The sequence below is a fragment of the Anolis carolinensis genome, chromosome 2, assembly GCF_035594765.1.
Source record: "Anolis carolinensis isolate JA03-04 chromosome 2, rAnoCar3.1.pri, whole genome shotgun sequence".
NCBI lineage: Eukaryota > Metazoa > Chordata > Lepidosauria > Squamata > Dactyloidae > Anolis > Anolis carolinensis.
In genome coordinates this window covers 69,552,403-69,569,457 of record NC_085842.1, presented here as the reverse complement: position 1 = coordinate 69,569,457, position 17,055 = coordinate 69,552,403, and the positions used below count along the sequence as shown (strand labels likewise).

The 17,055-nt window shown below is 41.3% G+C and overlaps 1 protein-coding gene across 3 annotated transcripts in view; it reads left to right on the top strand.

Annotated features, from left to right (window-relative positions):
* Nucleotides 1-322: 322 nt before the first annotated feature.
* cacna2d3 (calcium voltage-gated channel auxiliary subunit alpha2delta 3) overlaps nt 323-17,055 on the top strand; it is a 713,907-nt gene continuing 697,174 nt past the window's right edge. Inside the window, exons 1-2 of one of the 3 annotated variants that reach the window (XR_010002615.1) lie at nt 323-2,046; nt 2,839-2,920. Coding sequence is in view for 2 of the 3 variants with exons in the window: in XM_062969910.1 (XP_062825980.1) it covers nt 1,904-2,046; nt 2,839-2,920 (225 nt within the window). In the remaining variant the exon portion in view is untranslated. The remainder of the gene's footprint in view (nt 2,047-2,838; nt 2,921-17,055) is intronic. The other 2 variants (XM_062969910.1, XM_062969909.1) reach the window with 2 other exon arrangements.

Below are 17,055 nucleotides of genomic sequence, written 5' to 3'. Positions count from 1 at the left end.
AGCTGACAGACGGGAGCTCGTCCCGCTCCTCGGATTCCAACTGCCGGCAGAAGGGTTTAAACCAGGCATGGGAAAACTTGGTCCCTCCGGGTGTTTTTGGACTTCAACTCCCACCATTCCTCACAGCCTCAGGCCCTTTCCGCTTAAGCGGCTGAAGAGGGAAAGGAAAGGGCCTGAGGCTGTGAGGAATGGTGGGAGTTGAAGTCCAAAACACCCGGAGGGAGGGCCCAAATTGGCCCAGGCCTGGGTCAAACCCATTGCACCAGGGGGGCTCCTAATGCACAGATGAAACCGAGACTTGCCTTCTCTCTCTCCCTCTCTCTCTCTCTCTCTCTCTCTCTCTCAACACACACAGATCGCAGCACATTCTTTTCCCGCTAGGCTTGCAAAGCTGCCCCTGCCTTACCAAGGGGATTCCTCCACAAGGCCGAATTAATAATTGATTCCTCGGCTCCAGCCCTCACTTAGGCTGGCATTGATTTCCTGGTGCTGCATTTCCTGGCCCTCGCCGGAGCCTCCCCTCTCTCTAATCCCCTTCTAACTCTGGACCGAGGCGTTTCCCCGTCCCGGGCTCTCTCTCTCTGCCGCGGAACCTGCGAGGAGGGACGCGGGGAGTCTCCTCGCCACTCTCAAGGGCACGAAGAGGACCTTCCTGAGAAGCCGGGCCCGGGGTTGTCTGTCGGCGAAGGCGAGATGCAGAGCCCTGCCTTGCTCAGGTGGCCTTCCGCGCGGCAGCCCTGCAGACAGAGGCCTGGCCTCCTTCCTCCTCCTCCTCCTCCTCCTCGCGCCGCCGCCGCAACTGGGACCCGCTCATCCCTCTTTCCTTTTCCCTGCGGAGCCGCCTTGGCTGCTGGAAAGAAAGTGTCCGGCTCCCTTCCGCGACTCCTTGCCTCTCAGCGCATCCCTCCTCCTCGGCGGCTGCTGCATCTTCGACTTCGCCTTGTTGAAGTGCCTCGTCACATTAGAACATGAATCCACTTCAAATCCGGTTTCTGCCTCCTGCAGAATTCTGGGGTTTGTAGTTTGGAGGACCAGTTTAAAGGCCCCTCCCTAAAGTGGATTTAAAGTGGATCCATGAGGTCCAATTTGAGAGGCTCTCACCTTGTCTCTTCCCACAGAGAAACACAGCCGCCACCTCCTCCTCCTTTCCTCTTCAAAGGCCAGGCCGCCTTCATTCCTCTTCTTCCTTCCTCCTCTTCCTTCCTTCCTGCTCTTCCTTCCTCCTCTTCCCCTTCCTTCCTTCCTTCCTTCCTTCCTTCCTTCCTTCCTTCCTTCCTTCCTTCCTTCCTTCCTTCCTTCCTTCCTTGATTTGGGATGAAGCTCCTCTCCGAATGAAGAAAACAAACACACACTTCGAAGACTCCCTCCTCCCTCCCTCCCGGCGCGCGCCCCCGCCCTCCCTCCCTCATCCCCCTCCTGGCGCGCGCGCGCGCGCGCTTGACAAAAAGCGGGGACCTCTCGGCGGCTCGGCGATTGAAGAGGGGAGGAAAGGGAAAAGGGAAACTAAACCCGAGGCGAAGGAAAAGAGCCGAAGCCGCTGAAAGGCTGCAGCAACAGCCCCGACGCCTCCGCCTCGGTAGAGCCCGAAGTCACCGGCTACGGAGTGAAGTGAAGTCAGCGGAGTTGCTCTTCTGGTCTCCTCCCTCCGCGTGTGAACACTGACAGGCACTCATCCGCTTGGCCGTCTCCAAGGACACCGGAGCGGAGCGCGCGAGAGAGTTTCTCCGCCCGGGGAAGGACCAGGAGGGGATATGGGGCGGTGACTTGCGCCTACCTCCTCTCCTCCGGGCGTGGACTCGGGGCCTTCACTTGCCTGACGAATCCTTCCTTCCGTCTTTCCTTCCGACGCCGGGAGAGAACCGCTTCGTTTCCTTCCAGCCGCGCAAAGCGAGACGCACCAAGCATGGGCAGCCCCGGGCGGCCGTGGACGGGCTTCCTGGCCCTGGAAAGAAGCCTCCTCCTCCTCCTCTTGCTCTTCCTCGGGGCGGCCCACAGCCTCCGCCGGGCGGACGGGGCGGGCGCCGAGCAGCAGATCCCCTTGTCCGTGTAAGTGCGGCGCCGGGAAACGGGGACGGGGCGGGAACGGTCCCTCAAGCAGCCCTTTCCACGTTCCCTGTCAGGGAGCGGGAACTGGAAGCCTTTCAAAAGCCCCAAACCCTCAAGGTCTCTCGTATCTATCTACCCACCGAGCTATACTTAAAGTTTTCTCTCCTCCCCCCAGTTGGATGGAGCAGAGCGGCTTTCCCTTCGTCCTGCCCAGGGAAACGGGCGATACATTTCCATTTCAGATGCAGCTTCAATGAAGACCCCGGTGGCGCAATGGATTAAACCAGGCTTGGGCAAACTTCGGCCCTCCGGGTGTTTTAGACTTCAACTCCCGCAATTCCTAACAGCCGGTAGGGCCGAAGTTTGCCCAAGCCTGAGTTCAACCCTTTTCGCCACCAGGAAAGCTTGTGCCGGCAGGACTGCTGACCTGAAGGTCGCCTGTTCGGATGCGGGAGGAGTGGAAATGAGCCCCCTCTGTCAGCTCCAGCTTCCCATGCGGGGACATGAGAAAAGCCTCCCACAGGGATGGTAAAAACATCAAAACATCCGGGCGTCCCCTGGGTAACGTCCTTGCAGATGGCCAATTCTCTCACACCAGAAGCGATTTGCAGTTTCTCAAGTCGCTCCTGACACGAGAGAAAAGAGTTTCAATAAAAGGAAGGGGAAATGCTGTGGAGTTGACCACCTTGTACCGTCACCCCGCTTTTTGTTGTTTGTGTTTGTTTCTGATCGTTCTCCCATTCCTTTTCTCCCCCCCCCCCCTCTCTCTCTCTCAAATCTTCTCCTCCATAGTGTCAAACTCTGGGCCTCTGCTTTTGGCGGGGAGATCCGGTCCATCGCGGCGAAATACTCCGGCTCCCAACTTCTGCAGAAGGTAAGCAAGTCACGCTCCCTTCCGGGTGTTTCCTGGGGGTTGCTGTGAGTTTTCCGGGCTGTATGGCCGTGTTCCAGAAGCTTTCTCTCCTGACGTTTCTCCCACATCTAGAGCAGGCATCCTCAGAGGTTGTGAGGTCTGTTGGAAACTAGGCAAGTGGGGTTTATATATCTGTCGCAGGTCCAGGGTGGGAGAAAGAACTCTTGTCTGTTGGAGGCCAGAGGATTTCCTGGAGGATGTTTTAGCGGGAGTGTGTTCTGTGGGATGGATGTTCCTCCTCAGCTCTTCCCCGGCCCTTTTCACTTTTGAAATCCTTGCGGTGCCTTGACACACTGCAGAGACTTCCTCCAGAGCGGGTTATTTTTAGACGACTCTCCTTTCTGAAGGCAGCCCACCCAGGTGACTTTATCTCCCTTATAGGGAGTGTGTTTAGAATGGGGCTGGCATTGCTTTGAGCTTCTTCACTGAGGGTTAGGATGCTGCCAGCACCAGCTTTTCTATGTAAGCACATGGTGTTTTTCTCTCTCACACACAGGCATCCTATCAACTTCCTTCTCTCAGTTAGTTTCTAAGGCAGGCATGGGGAAACTTGGGCTCTCTGGGTGTTTTGGACTTCAACTCCCGCCATTCCTAATAGCCTTCAGGCCCTTTTCTTTTTCCCCTCAGCCACTTAAGCAAGGAGGAGAAGGAGACGCTTAAGCGGCTGAGGGGGAAAAGGAAGGGGCCTGAGGCTGTTAGGAATGGTGGGAGTTGAAGTCCAAAAAACCTAGAGAGCCCAAGTTTCCCCATGCCTGCTCTAAAGTGTCACAAGATCCCTTTGCACACACATACACAAAGTTCAGTGAAAAATATGGTCAGATTTTACTTTGCTCTCTCTTGCTGTACTTCATAGCAACCGACAACCACACACACACACACACACACACACACACAATCCCCAAAGGCTCCACTACTGTTTGTCTTCTCTGCCGGGTTTTTTTTTTTTAAATCCTATTATTCCTCCAATCATCTCAGGCCAGTGCTGGGATGTATTACATCATTACAGATAAGGGGAATGAATGTGGTTATCTTCCTGCTCAGCTGCACAGCTGGGTAATAAGCTTGTGAAGTAGTGCAAAAACTTGAGGAATTGGGCTAAGTCTCCATAATTCTGAAGAGTAATGAGAATGGAGAATAGATTATTAGACCTTTCTATCAGAGCCTGCATCTGGGCTCATTTAGACACGCAAACCTATATACTCAAATTGAGCCTTCAGTTAACCTCTGTTTAAATATAGCTGTTGATGAATTAAAAATAAATGAGAAATCCAGGGCACTGGGAAGTTGAACAGGGCTTGTGTTTCCACAGGATCTGAAATCATGATATTCAGAAGCCAGATAATAATAATAATAATAATAATAATAATAATAATAATAATGATAATTTAATAATAATAATTTTCGCATCATCCGAAAATACATCACACAGTCCTAGACACTTGGGAAGTGTTCGACTTGTGAATTTGTGATACGAAATCCAGCATATCTATTTTGTTTGCTGTGTCATACAATAATAATAATAATAATAATAATAATAATAATAAATTTATAGACTGCCCTATCTCTCCTAAGGGACTCAGGGCAGTTTCCAAGGTATGACAACCGTTCAATGCTCAAAAAAAGCCATACAAACAGTTTACATCAAGACAAAGCACATTAGACAATATAAACAACCTAACTGGGATCTGGAAACATGACATTCAGAAGTCAGATAGTGATGATGATGATGATGATGATGATGATGATGATAATGATCTTTTATTTTTAGACCACCCTATCTCCCCTAAGAGACTCAGGGTGGTTTCCAGCGTATGGCAACCATTCAATTCCTAAGGAAAACCATGCAAACAGTTTACATCAAGATAAAGCATATTAGACAATATAAACAATCTAATTGTAACTTAATAAACAATAACGACAAAAACTAAAAAATGAAAAAGAAATTAAAATTAATTTAAAAAATAATAAAATACAAAAGCTGTAATAAAACACATTAAAATTATATATATATAAATATATATATAACCAAATACAATGAAACTCCATCAGGCGAGATTCAGGTGTCCAATGGTGAGATTCAGGTGTCCAGTGGTCAGGATTACTAAAAAGGACCTCATCACTATAAAGGGACTGGGCGAGAGGTAGTGCAAATAGTGCATCACAGGGCAGGGGATGTGGGTAAGGGATTAATTAATAAACTGGGCCTAGGGATTAATCCATCTCAAAAAATAGTTGGAACATCCAGGTTTTCAGTTGCTTACAAAAGGAGGACAATGTGAGGGCTTGCCTAATCTTCCTAGGCAGGGAATTCCAATATATCCAGATATCCAGATACAGTTATTAGAGCTGAGACAAAAATGACTGCAATCGACTAAGTCAAACTTTAAAAGATGTTTGTTTCTTTAAAAATAAAAAGATGTTGCTTTAGACAAGTAGCAATATCTTGTATATATTGTACAAAGAAGTTTGCGCCCTTCCTTTACACCAGTACATGGAAACACCTTGTTATTAAGGAGAAACTGTGATATGATTTGATGCTGCTTCAGTAAGACAAACAGCAAAGCTTTTTGTTTCACTAATTGCAACCAGTGCAGTAAACCAAATGGGAGTAAAGAAATACAACAATTTAACAAAGGAGCAGCCTTTATCTTCTCAATATTGTTTAGCTTTCACAAATAGGGTTGTTGTTCATTCTTGTGATTATTGGCAACACTTATGAGAGTTTGTTTTAATCTCTGAGATCTCAATTATTTCTAAGTTATTTAATATATTTTTAAACTGCTGTGGAAAACTGCAGTTATGTTAGTTTTCAACAATATCTTAATCATAGGCAGGATGTTTTTCCATGTGCTCTTGACCCTTTATAAGCTAAATATCACTATGTGTAGGTGTTTTTTGTGTGTATATATATATATATTATATAGGCTATGAGAAACCATAGCATATTCTCAGTCTTTCAGTCATCTGGTTAAAATAGATATTCTCAAATAAACACAGTCTTTAATGTTTGAATCCTCTCTTGGTTTAGAATACTTGAAGAAACCCCTTCTGAAATTGCTCACCATTTTAGCCATTGAATTCTCATTCCCCTCCACAATGTTTTCTAACAAAATAAAGACATGCAAACTTCCCAGTTTACAGCCTTTACAATAACTCTTTTCCTGTTTGTGTTAGATCTTTCTGAAATAAAGCATCTGATTGGTTGCCATACTGCAGTGTCAATAATCGGAAGCTACCACAATGCTCATTTTATTTCTCCATTATCTTTCATTTTCACCAACAGGGCTGTACATCTCTTTCTGCATCTTGACAATTGTGTATTTAAATCCCATCTGGAGGGTTTTGTTTTTATTTTATTAATTTTATATTCCACAACTAAATGAAACAGGAAATACAAATGTTGATATGATGTGCGTTTCAGGTTGTACGCGCAATGTTTCTATGCTGATTTGGCATTTTGGTGGATTTGATTTTTAGATGGCTTTGGGTGTATTTTAAATTTATTTTTTCCAGCTTGATGCCTATGTTGTAAGCCATTCATTTTCGGTAGCTGCAGAACTGGAATAGCAGATTCTTTTCCGTCATTGTAATAATGTGTACTGTTAATGTTGCAATGTATATGTCTAGTGTTCTTCAATATATCAAAGTTGGCAGTTTTGAAGCATTAAAAAATCACCCTAGTGGAACATTAGATAGCCAAACAGTTCATGAAATGACATCACTGCACCATCCCAGATGTGAAACCCTTTTTCAGTATCCGGCAGTGCGGAATCCATTTGGATGTTGATATAGTTGTGAATTAACACAAGTCCTGGTTTATTCCTCCCATGTTTAGTCCCCTTGAATAAAATAATACTAATGATGAAAGCTGAAATACTGAAATAAGATAAGTCACACTCAAGTGCTGTTGTAAGACAAAAATGATTAGGGTGATTTCTCTGGTCACACAATATGATTTTCAGGGTAACAAAGTATTAATCAAAGTGCTGCATAAGCGTAAAGGTTTTGATATATTTTCATAGCAGCGCAGATGGAGTTTGGTGTAGCGTTCCTTTTTTCCTCTTAAAAGGAGAAAGTGCTTTTGTGGGATCAGAATGTAAAATTAGTCTGTTTTCAGTCTCAGGGATTCTTTTTAATATTTGGTTTCACAGGATAATTTGCATTTCGTTTAGAATGGGAGCACAATAGAATATTTCCCAAGGTGGAGCTGTAGGAGTCTATTATGCTAGAGAGTGACATAAGAGGTAGCCATTACTCTGCAGCATTGTGACCACCAACCGTCCTAATGTGAGAGCATTGGAGTGAACCCATGCTAGGACATCTTACCTGTTCATTACTCTGTGATAGATCAACCCCTGTAGAAAATTGCATAATCTTTTTTGGGCTGATTTCCAGATGATGTTAACACCTCAGTACTTAAAATACTGATTTGAAAGAAAGAACAATTGGTGTCAGTACATTTGCTTCTGTATCCATGTGCTTAGATCAAAGACTAAGCTGAATTACATTACAGACAAAAATGCAGTCCCCAAAGCACTCTGGATCAATGGCACAAACTCCAATCATGTCAGTCTGATATGATGGGCTGGTATGTAGGCAGGGTTGTACTACATTATTCCTAGTATTTTGGGTTTGGCATCAGTATTTTTGTTCTACATGCAGCCCCTGGTCCAACCATGCAAGTGCCACTTAATGCTCCTTCCTCTCTCTACCTCTCAGCAGTGCTTTTTGACAAAATTCTGAAATACTCATAACATTCTTCTTCAGTAGTCTTTTTTATTTCTATAACAAAGAAAGAAAATTGTATGTGTATTTATTTATGTTTAAAGGAATCAGTGTTGCTTTGCTTGCAGTTTAGTGGTAGGTGCAGGTATGTGTAGGTCTGTATATTTCTGGGATACAACCAATTTTCCAGTTCTGATTCCAGTTGTCATGTAGATTTGGCACCATAAAGAAAATTGCCTGCATGCTTCTGGAGCGGGTTACATACTTTTCACTTAGCAAACACTGCAGGGGTTCTTGGATTTGGCTCCTGTTGTATCCTGCTCTGCTATGTGTAAGGAATTTTAAAGGAAGAGTTTTTTGTTCACTCATGATTTTATGTGCACTTTGGAGAGGTATTCCTTTGGATTTCCAGACTAGTATTCCACAAAGATCCATATTTTCAAAAATATTATACCAGATTCACCCAAGCCGTCACTTTCATTTCAGCTGTGTTTACACTGGTGAATTTTCCTGAGAACAACTAATTGTGAATACTGAGAATATGAATGACAATACCACTCAGTTACTATATTTCTGGATAACAGATGGCACCCCCACACAGAACCAAGAATAGGATGTAAACTTTAGACACAGAAGGATGCTATTTTGCTTCCATGGGTCAGGGCTGAATATTGAGAGCTAGGTGTTTACATTCTAAAGAATTATTGTTACTGTTATTATTATTAAATTAATGGTTTATAATAATTGTTCTTGTTGGATATAATAGACTACGGTTGAGATGTCGAAAGCATGCAGAACATGAATGGTACACTCTTTTTATCTTTAAAGATAATGCAGAAAGAATGGGAAGACATTTACACTAATGTTTCTTCTCATATTATTTGTTGGTTTTTACATATACACATGTCTTGCGTGTTCTGATGGACTTTATTAGATGTTTTGTTACCCACTAATGTTTTAATAGTGCCAGAATAGCTGTAGATAGTACTTTAAATGACATAACTCATCATCTCAGAGGAAATTATGATTCTTTCAAACCATGGAGCTAATACTTAAGCAACAGCATTTGCATTAGGCGCTTCCTTGTCCCCCACCCCAAATATGAACTGTGACATGATTGCCTATGGACCCTTCAGGTCTTCCTTATATATGGTGTCAGTTTAAACCAAACTCTGCACTGCAGGTATCTGCCCGGTGCAGGGATCAGCTTTACATTGCTGACAGTGCATTTGCTGCTTCTAAGGCCATATAAACACACATATAGAGATTCTTCTATGGAAACTACAGTGTCCCCAGAGATGCATAATGTGAAACTTAACATCATCTGAGGTCTTCATTATCTTTCTTTAAAAAATTAAAATTATGGTAAAAGCCATGTTGTCTCACAGAAAATGGTTGTCTGCTTTATCATTATGGAGCAATTGCTGGCATTATGCAAAGCATCATCAAGATACAAAATAAGACTGTACACTTCTTTCCCCATAAATCCTACCATATAAAAAAGTTTAAGACTGATAATATTTAAATAATGAGGGTTTTACTTCTGTGGTTTTTCTTTTTTTTTGGAGTACGCTAGAGAAGTGGGTTTCTTTTAAAAGATACTTCCTTATACTAGAAAATTCCTATCTGTGTTAGTTATGTTGTTGTTGAGATTATATTGATTAGATAGACAGAAAAAGTGGTTCAGATTGGCACAATCCACTGCTAAACAGCATATTTGGTCAGACCTCATCTGAAATATTTTGTCTAGTTCTGGGTCCCAACATTCAAGAAGTTTGACAAGGTGGAACACTTTTAGATGAGGGTGACCAACATGATAAAAGGTCTGGAAACTAGTTCATATGAGGAATAACATAGAGAAGAATAATAGAATTATAGAGTTGGAAGAGATCTCATGGGCCATCCAGTCCCAACCCTCTACCAAGAAGCATGAAAATCGCATTTAAAGAATCCCCGACTGATGGCCATCCAGCGTCTCTTTAAAAGCCTCCAAAGAAGGAGCCTCCATCACACTACAAGGTGTCATGATAACCAACTTTTAGATGTTACGCAGAAGATGCAACCATCTTGTTTTCTGCTGTTTGAAAAACTGTGAGATGAACTAGTGGTGTGAAATACTATAAAAAGATTACACCTAAACATTAAGAATAACTTCCTGATGGTAATAGCTTCATAGGATAGTGAAATCTTTTAAGTCTGAAGTCAGGTCTCAGGAATGATTTTACTATGTATGCTTGCTTGACGGGGTTGGAGCCTCTTTCAACTCTGTGATCCCATGATTTTATTATTCTACTGTTTTGTTAAACTATGTTAAACACAGATATACCTAGGATGAATCTTCTCTCTCTCTGTGTGTGTGTGTGTGTGTGTGTGTTTAATGTTTTAAATTCTGTTCTTCAAAATCATAGTCCAGTGCTCAGACCACAACACATATATGTACTGGCTCATTCAGTATATATATATGTTAGCATACTGCATCTAAAACCAGAATTTAAACATTAGTTCTGTTTATAGATCCAAGGCTCAATAAAGTATTTAAATACTGTTAGTTGCAAATGTTAAAGTTACCTTTAACATTAAAAATAATTAATGTAATTATTTTCGGTTACTTTAAAAATACACATTTAAATATTACAAACTATCTTGTACAAGATACAGTATTCTCTTGCTGTACTTTTTGTCACTTCAACACATAACAAAGCAGTGGGAGCATGAGAAAGCATCAATCTCATTTGAAACATATGCTGTTACACTTCTGTTATCTAATAACACCACAGCCCGTAATAGTAAAAGGTTACAGTAACATGACAAATGCAATTAAATTTAGTTGTTTCTTTACTCTTCAACTTTCATATCAATTCTTAAAAACTGGAAATATTGTGGACTTTAATATTTAGTGATATATTTAATGATCTAATGCAGTTTCTTCTCAGCTGTCCTTTTTTTAAATTTTGTTCTGATTTCTTTACAATTATCTCCATTTTAATGATTGAGCCAAATTACAGAAAATCTGTTAACAATATTTACAATAGTGCAAATCTCCTGTGATAATTATTTTTGTAATACTCAGGTGTAAGCTTTGCTTTGCAATTTCTTTCTTAAATTGCATCAGTAGTTCTTTCTGAGTCCTTGATATTTCTGTTTATAATAAGGTGTCATCTTTATTTCTTAAATATTGATGTTCTTTTCTTCAGTTTTCGCACCTCCTTCCTCTAAGTCTAATAATGTTTTCAATGTGATATGTTCTGCATATAAATTAGGTAAGTTGATAAAATGTAGCTTTGCCTAACTCCCCCTCCCCCTGCATTGTCAACTATTCTGTTTTTCCATATTCTGTTCTGAAAATGGCTTTTCTATCCAGAGCATGTTACTCACCAGGACAATAAAATATTATGGGACTTCCAGTTCATTTAGTGAGATTCTCATCTGTTTAGTCAAAAAAATTGCTGTAATGCTGTAATGTCTAAGACACATGCTAATTCCTTTCTGATTTTTTTGTCAGCTTCATTAAGCTACATATATTTGCAGTATGATCTCTAGTGCTATCTTCTTTTCTGAATCCATTGTAGAAATCTGGTATTTTTCATTCCATATCTGGTAAAATCCTTTGCAGTAAAAGTTTAGACTTTACGTTGCTTGCATGGGAGCTCAATGGAATGATTTCATGGTTAATAAAATCCCTGGTTAAATTGACTAAAATTACTAAATTGGGACTATTGTATTGTAGACTTATAATGAAATGACATGACTCATTGGAAACGATGATAATACTTGGTAACGTAGAAGTCAGTAGGAAGAGGAAGATTGAATTACAAGTGAGTTGACCCATTCAAAGAAGCCATGGCTCTGAGTTTGGAAGATGATAATAATAATAATAACAATAACAATAATAATTTTATTTTTTACCTGCCTCTCTCTACGGCCTGAGGTGGGTCACAGCACAGTTTAAAACACACAAATACTATATAAAAATTCTACAAACACACATTAAAATTCAGTTCATAAAAGACACTGATCAAAATATTTCTGTAAAATACACATTAATCACATAGGACAGAGACACATGACATGAGTTTAAAATGCATGCTTTCAACTGACAGGGTAGTAGGACTGCCAGAAGATGGTTTTAGATGGTTTTTAAATTCCGACAGCTGATCCAACTGTTGGAGCTCTTCTGGCAGGTCATTCCACAGTCACGGGGCATGAAAAGATCCACTGGGTGATGATGGCCAGTTGAATTCTTGCTGGTTGGAGCAGATGCCCCCCAGAAGACCTAAGTGTGTGGAGCGGATTGTATGGGAGAAGGCGTTCCTTTAGGTAACCTGGACCCAAACCATGTTGGGCTTTAGAGGTCAAACCCCACACTTTGTACTTTGCCTGGAAACTAATTGGCAGCTAGTGGAGTGAGACTTTAGGAAAAGTGTGATGCACTCACTCCTAGATATTCCTGTAATCAATCTGGCTGCCGTATTTTGAACCAATTGGAGTTTCTGAACTTGGTACAAGGGTAGCCCAATGAAAAGCGCATTGCAGAAATCCTACCTTGAGGTTTCCAGTACATGCACCATCACCTTCAGGTCCTCCAAATTTAGAAAAGGGTGCAGTTGGTGGATCAGCTGAAGCTGATAATAAGCACTTCTGATTATCACATCTACCTGGGCTGACATTTGGAGAGACGGATTCAGGAGCACTCCCAAGCTGTGAACACAGTTTTACAGGGGGAGTGTAACTCCATCCAGGACTGGTTGACACACCTCCATCCCCAAATGAGGACCCTTGATGGCAAGCACCTCTGTTTTGTCTGGATTCAGTTTCAAATTGTTTTTCCTCATCCAGCCCATTACCTCCCTCAGGAATTTATTCAAAGGAGACATGCTGTCCTTAGCTGAAGCTGTTTTTGAAGGCATGGAGGAATATATTTGGATGTCATCAGTGTAACAGAATGGCCTACCTTGTAGGGTTGGTGTGTAAAGGCAGTTCTAGGCCTTGGTAGGAAAGGCAGAGCTAGGCACTTCGGCAGAAAAAATGGAAATCAAAGATACAGAATGGGGGACGCCTGGCTTGACAGCAGTGTGTGCGAAAAAGATCTTGGAGTCCTCGTGGACAACAAGTTAAACATGAGCCTACAATGTGATGCGGCAGCTAAAAAAGCCAATGGGATTTTGGCCTGCATCAATAGGGGAATAACGTCTAGATCCAGGGAAGTCATGCTCCCCCTCTATTCTGCCTTGGTCAGACCACACCTGGAATACTGTGTCCAGTTTTGGGCACCGCAGATGAAGGGAGATGCTGACAAGCTGGAAAGCGTCCAGAGGAGGGCGACTAAAATGATTAAGGGTCTGGAGAACAAGCCCTATGAGGAGAGGCTTAAAGAGCTGGGCATGTTTAGCCTGCAGAAGAGAAGGCTGAGAGGAGACATGATAGCCATGTACAAATATGTGAGGGGAAGTCATAGGGAGGAGGGAGCAAGCTTATTTTCTGCTGCCCTGCAGACTAGGACACGGAACAATGGCTTCAAACTACAGGAAAGGAGATTCCACCTGAACATCAGGAAGAACTTCCTCACTGTGAGGGCTGTTCGGCAGTGGAACTCTCTCCCCCGGGCTGTGGTGGAGGCTCCTTCTTTGGAGGCTTTTAAGCAGAGGCTGGATGGCCATCTGTCGGGGGTGCTTTGAATGCGATTTCCTGCTTCTTGGCGGGGGGTTGGACTGGATGGCCCTTGAGGTCTCTTCCAACTCTACTATTCTATGATTCTATGATTCTAGGAGAGATCAGGCAGACCCATATATGGTAGTGGAGTCTTATTGGTTGATGAAATTGGAGAGAGTTGCCAACAGGAGGTAGGTGGCACCAGAGAGACATAAAGAGTTATTCAAACAGAGAGTTAGTAGAGACGGGGAGTGGAGTCTGAAGAGAAAGGAAGGAAGAGTTTGTGAGTTGTTACTAAAGAACCCCTTTGAGGGAAAAAGTTAAAATAGCCTTCAGGGAGAAGTGCTGGATACTGAAGAGAGCCTCTAGGGAATAGAGTGCTTATGTTTAGTGCCTCTGGAAGGGAGGACTGTGAGGTTTTAAAGTAGCCTGATTAGTTCCTTTGTGAGGGAAAATAATTCTGAAGAAGTCAAGTTAAATAACCATTTTGTTTTAAGTAACCAGCCTGTTATTTTTTTCTGTAACCAATATGCAACCTTTATGTTCAAGTTCCAATAAACTTCACAATTCAATTTTTATTTCACCTCAAGTTTTTGTGTGTCTTTCTGTTCATTTCTGATTCCTAGCCCTTCCAGGCATTCCAGAAGGATACCATGGTCAATAGTATAGAAGGTCGCAGAGAGGTCTAGAAGCACCAACAGGGACACAAATCCCTTGTCATTGCTGAGATGGAGATCATCCACTAAGGCAACCATAGCAGTCTCAATAGGGCTATCAATCACAGGATGACTTGGAGATCTCTCAATTGTAGGGTTTCCACAAGCTGAAGATATTTTGACACCACATAACATACTCGCATTGCTGGAGCCAATTATAAGTAACTCCTTATATGTAACCAGTTACTTCTAAGCTCTTTCAAAAACCATTGAAACATATGGGTTTACACATCCTACAACTACATTGGATTTCAATTTTGTCACTTTATTTTCTTTGACCATCTGGGATTTCTTTTTGTTGTTTTACTGTTCAAATATTATTTAACCTGAGATAACAGTGCTATGTGAGTTGTGGAGCTGATGTTTAGATTGAGGGCAGGACAGGGCAGGGGGTGGGGTGGGCAATTATTTATTTTATTTGAATTGTTCATTGCTTTGTTTGTTTGCTTTTTATCCTGCTGTTCATTGATCATTTTCATATCAACTGGGAACACTTGGTTGTTAAATGGTTGTGATTGTAAACTGCCTATAAGTTGGCTTCATTTTCGGCAACCCCATGAATGAGAGAATGCCAAGTCACCTTATCATCAAGAGCTCTGTTCAGGCCTTGCAGATTCAAGGTTGTGGCTTCTTTTATTGAGACTATCTATCTGCAATGTGGCCTTCACCACCTTCTATCTTACCAAACATTATTGTCTTTTCTAACGAGTGATGTCTTCTCATGATATGGCCAAAGTATGACAGTCTCAGTTTAGTCATTTTAGCTTCTAAGGAGAGTTCAGGCTTAGTTTGCTCTGGGACTCACTTATTTGTCTTTTCAGCCATCTATCCACTATCCATCTAACCCTTCTCCAGCATCACATTTCAATTGTGTTGATTTTCTTCCAGCTTTTTCACTGTCCAGCTTTCACAATCATACATAGAAATGGGGAATATGATGGCATGGGAAATCCTAACTTTAGTATTCAATGATATATCTGTACACTTCAGTTTTAAAACATATAATAGAATTTTTAATTCTTCAAAATTTCATTTCCTATTGATCTAGAAAAATGTCAGCTTAATACTAATAGCATTTCCTTTCCCTCCTACACTTGCTCAGTTTTTAATTTTTAAAATCCTTATTTTTTTTCTTTTTAAGCTTCTCCAGTTAATGCTACCATTATTGGGGGATGGGTCAGTAGGATTATGAGAGTTTCAGCAAATTAAGGCAAGGCATGAATGACAGGCTGGTTGAGCAGTAGCTTTATTTTTCATGACAGTTTTGGTTCACAATTTGAAGCTTCCACTGTAGCAATCTGGAAGATGAAGTTAATAATATCAGAAAGAAAGAAAAATAAAAAACCTCTTAAGCATAAATAGTGTTGATCAGACTAATACCAATGCTTAAATCCAAATTATAAATAACTTAGATTTTGGGACTCAGCAAAACCATTATAGGATTACTGTTCCATTGACAATCAAATCATTAACCAGTGACAAAAAGATATATGGAAAGATGCAAACCCACTTCAATCCCAGCGTTAACTGTTCAGAAAGTTTGCTTTTTAAGATTCCTGTCTAATTTAAAATGCTAGTTCCTTTAAATCTTTGCACGTACTTACATAGCTTGGGCTAGGATCCAAAGAGCTATTTTAGGTATACCCAAGGGCTTGAGACCTGCCCAGTGGAAAAATTTGACTTTCTTTCCCCTTTGAACAGAAAGCTTCTCTTTATGTCTCTCTCACACACAGCACAGGTGACCAGCCTTTTGTACAGAGAGCCAGTGTGTAGTAGTAGTTTGGATGTTGGACTAGGACTCTGGGAAACCAGAGTCAAATCCCTGTTCAGCCATGGAAATCCACTGGGTGATTTTTCGCAAAGCATGCTTTTTCAGCATCAGAGGGAGCACCCAAACAAATCTTATCAAGAAAACTCTATGATACATTAGCCTTAGGGTTAGCATAAATCAGAATTGACTTGAAGAGATACAACAACAAACCTTATATAGCAGAGAAGAATCTTGGCCTTTGGCATCTGAAAGATTCCAAAGGGGTCTTATTTTGCCAGTGAACTATGTCTCTGTTCTCTTGAGTTTTCAGATTCAAAAGAACAATCCTATATTCCATAATTTCTATTCCATAAATAGGTTTTTCACATCTGTGTGGCTATTTATTTGGCTAGCTTTGACGGTTTGGAATTTTGCATCAATCATAGTGTTTTGGAACTGTAAAATCTGACCCCAAATAGCCATTAGCCTTTCACTAGGTAATTTTTGTATCTGACTGCACAGATGTTCTTGTACATTTTCTAGACAACACTGTATTTGTTTCCTTTGATGCACCAGACCTTTTCCTTTGGGCACATCAGGCTTTTAAGAATGGCTTATTTACTCAGGATATTATTCTCCCTTTCTGCATTATGACACAAAGATGGCATATGCGAGTCGCTCAGATGGTCTGCTTTCCAGGCTCCTGACCCTAACCTGCTTTACAAAGTTTGTGTGCAATAATGCTAGTTTTATGGAAAAATAGATCAGGAAAAACTCTGATGTTCTAGATAATGTCATTTGATTTAGCATGTCCGGTTTAAACATAATTTTCAAACACAGTCAAAGCTTTATGTGCAAATTATTTTAATGGAATATTAGTAATAAAATGAATAACATATACATATTCTATATTTAACAGAAATGTCTGCATCTAAAATAACAACATATTAGAAGACACATACTTAAAAAGTGTTGGTCCTAATATACCTTTTAGCAAAACCTTTCCTTTGATGAGATATGAATGTAATACCTTCAACTTTATTCATGCAGTCTCTACACTAATTATCAGTTCAACTTTATGTTGAGAAAAAATAATTTAATTAAAGGATAAATATACATCTGTGAGACAGGCAACTTTTCATATTTGGTCTTGAGTGCTTGTACTTGTGATTGCGGAGCAAGAGATACTACAAAATGGAAGCAAGTTCAGCAGCGTACTCATTTGTTAATTAATTCTTCTGAGCATGAGCATTTAT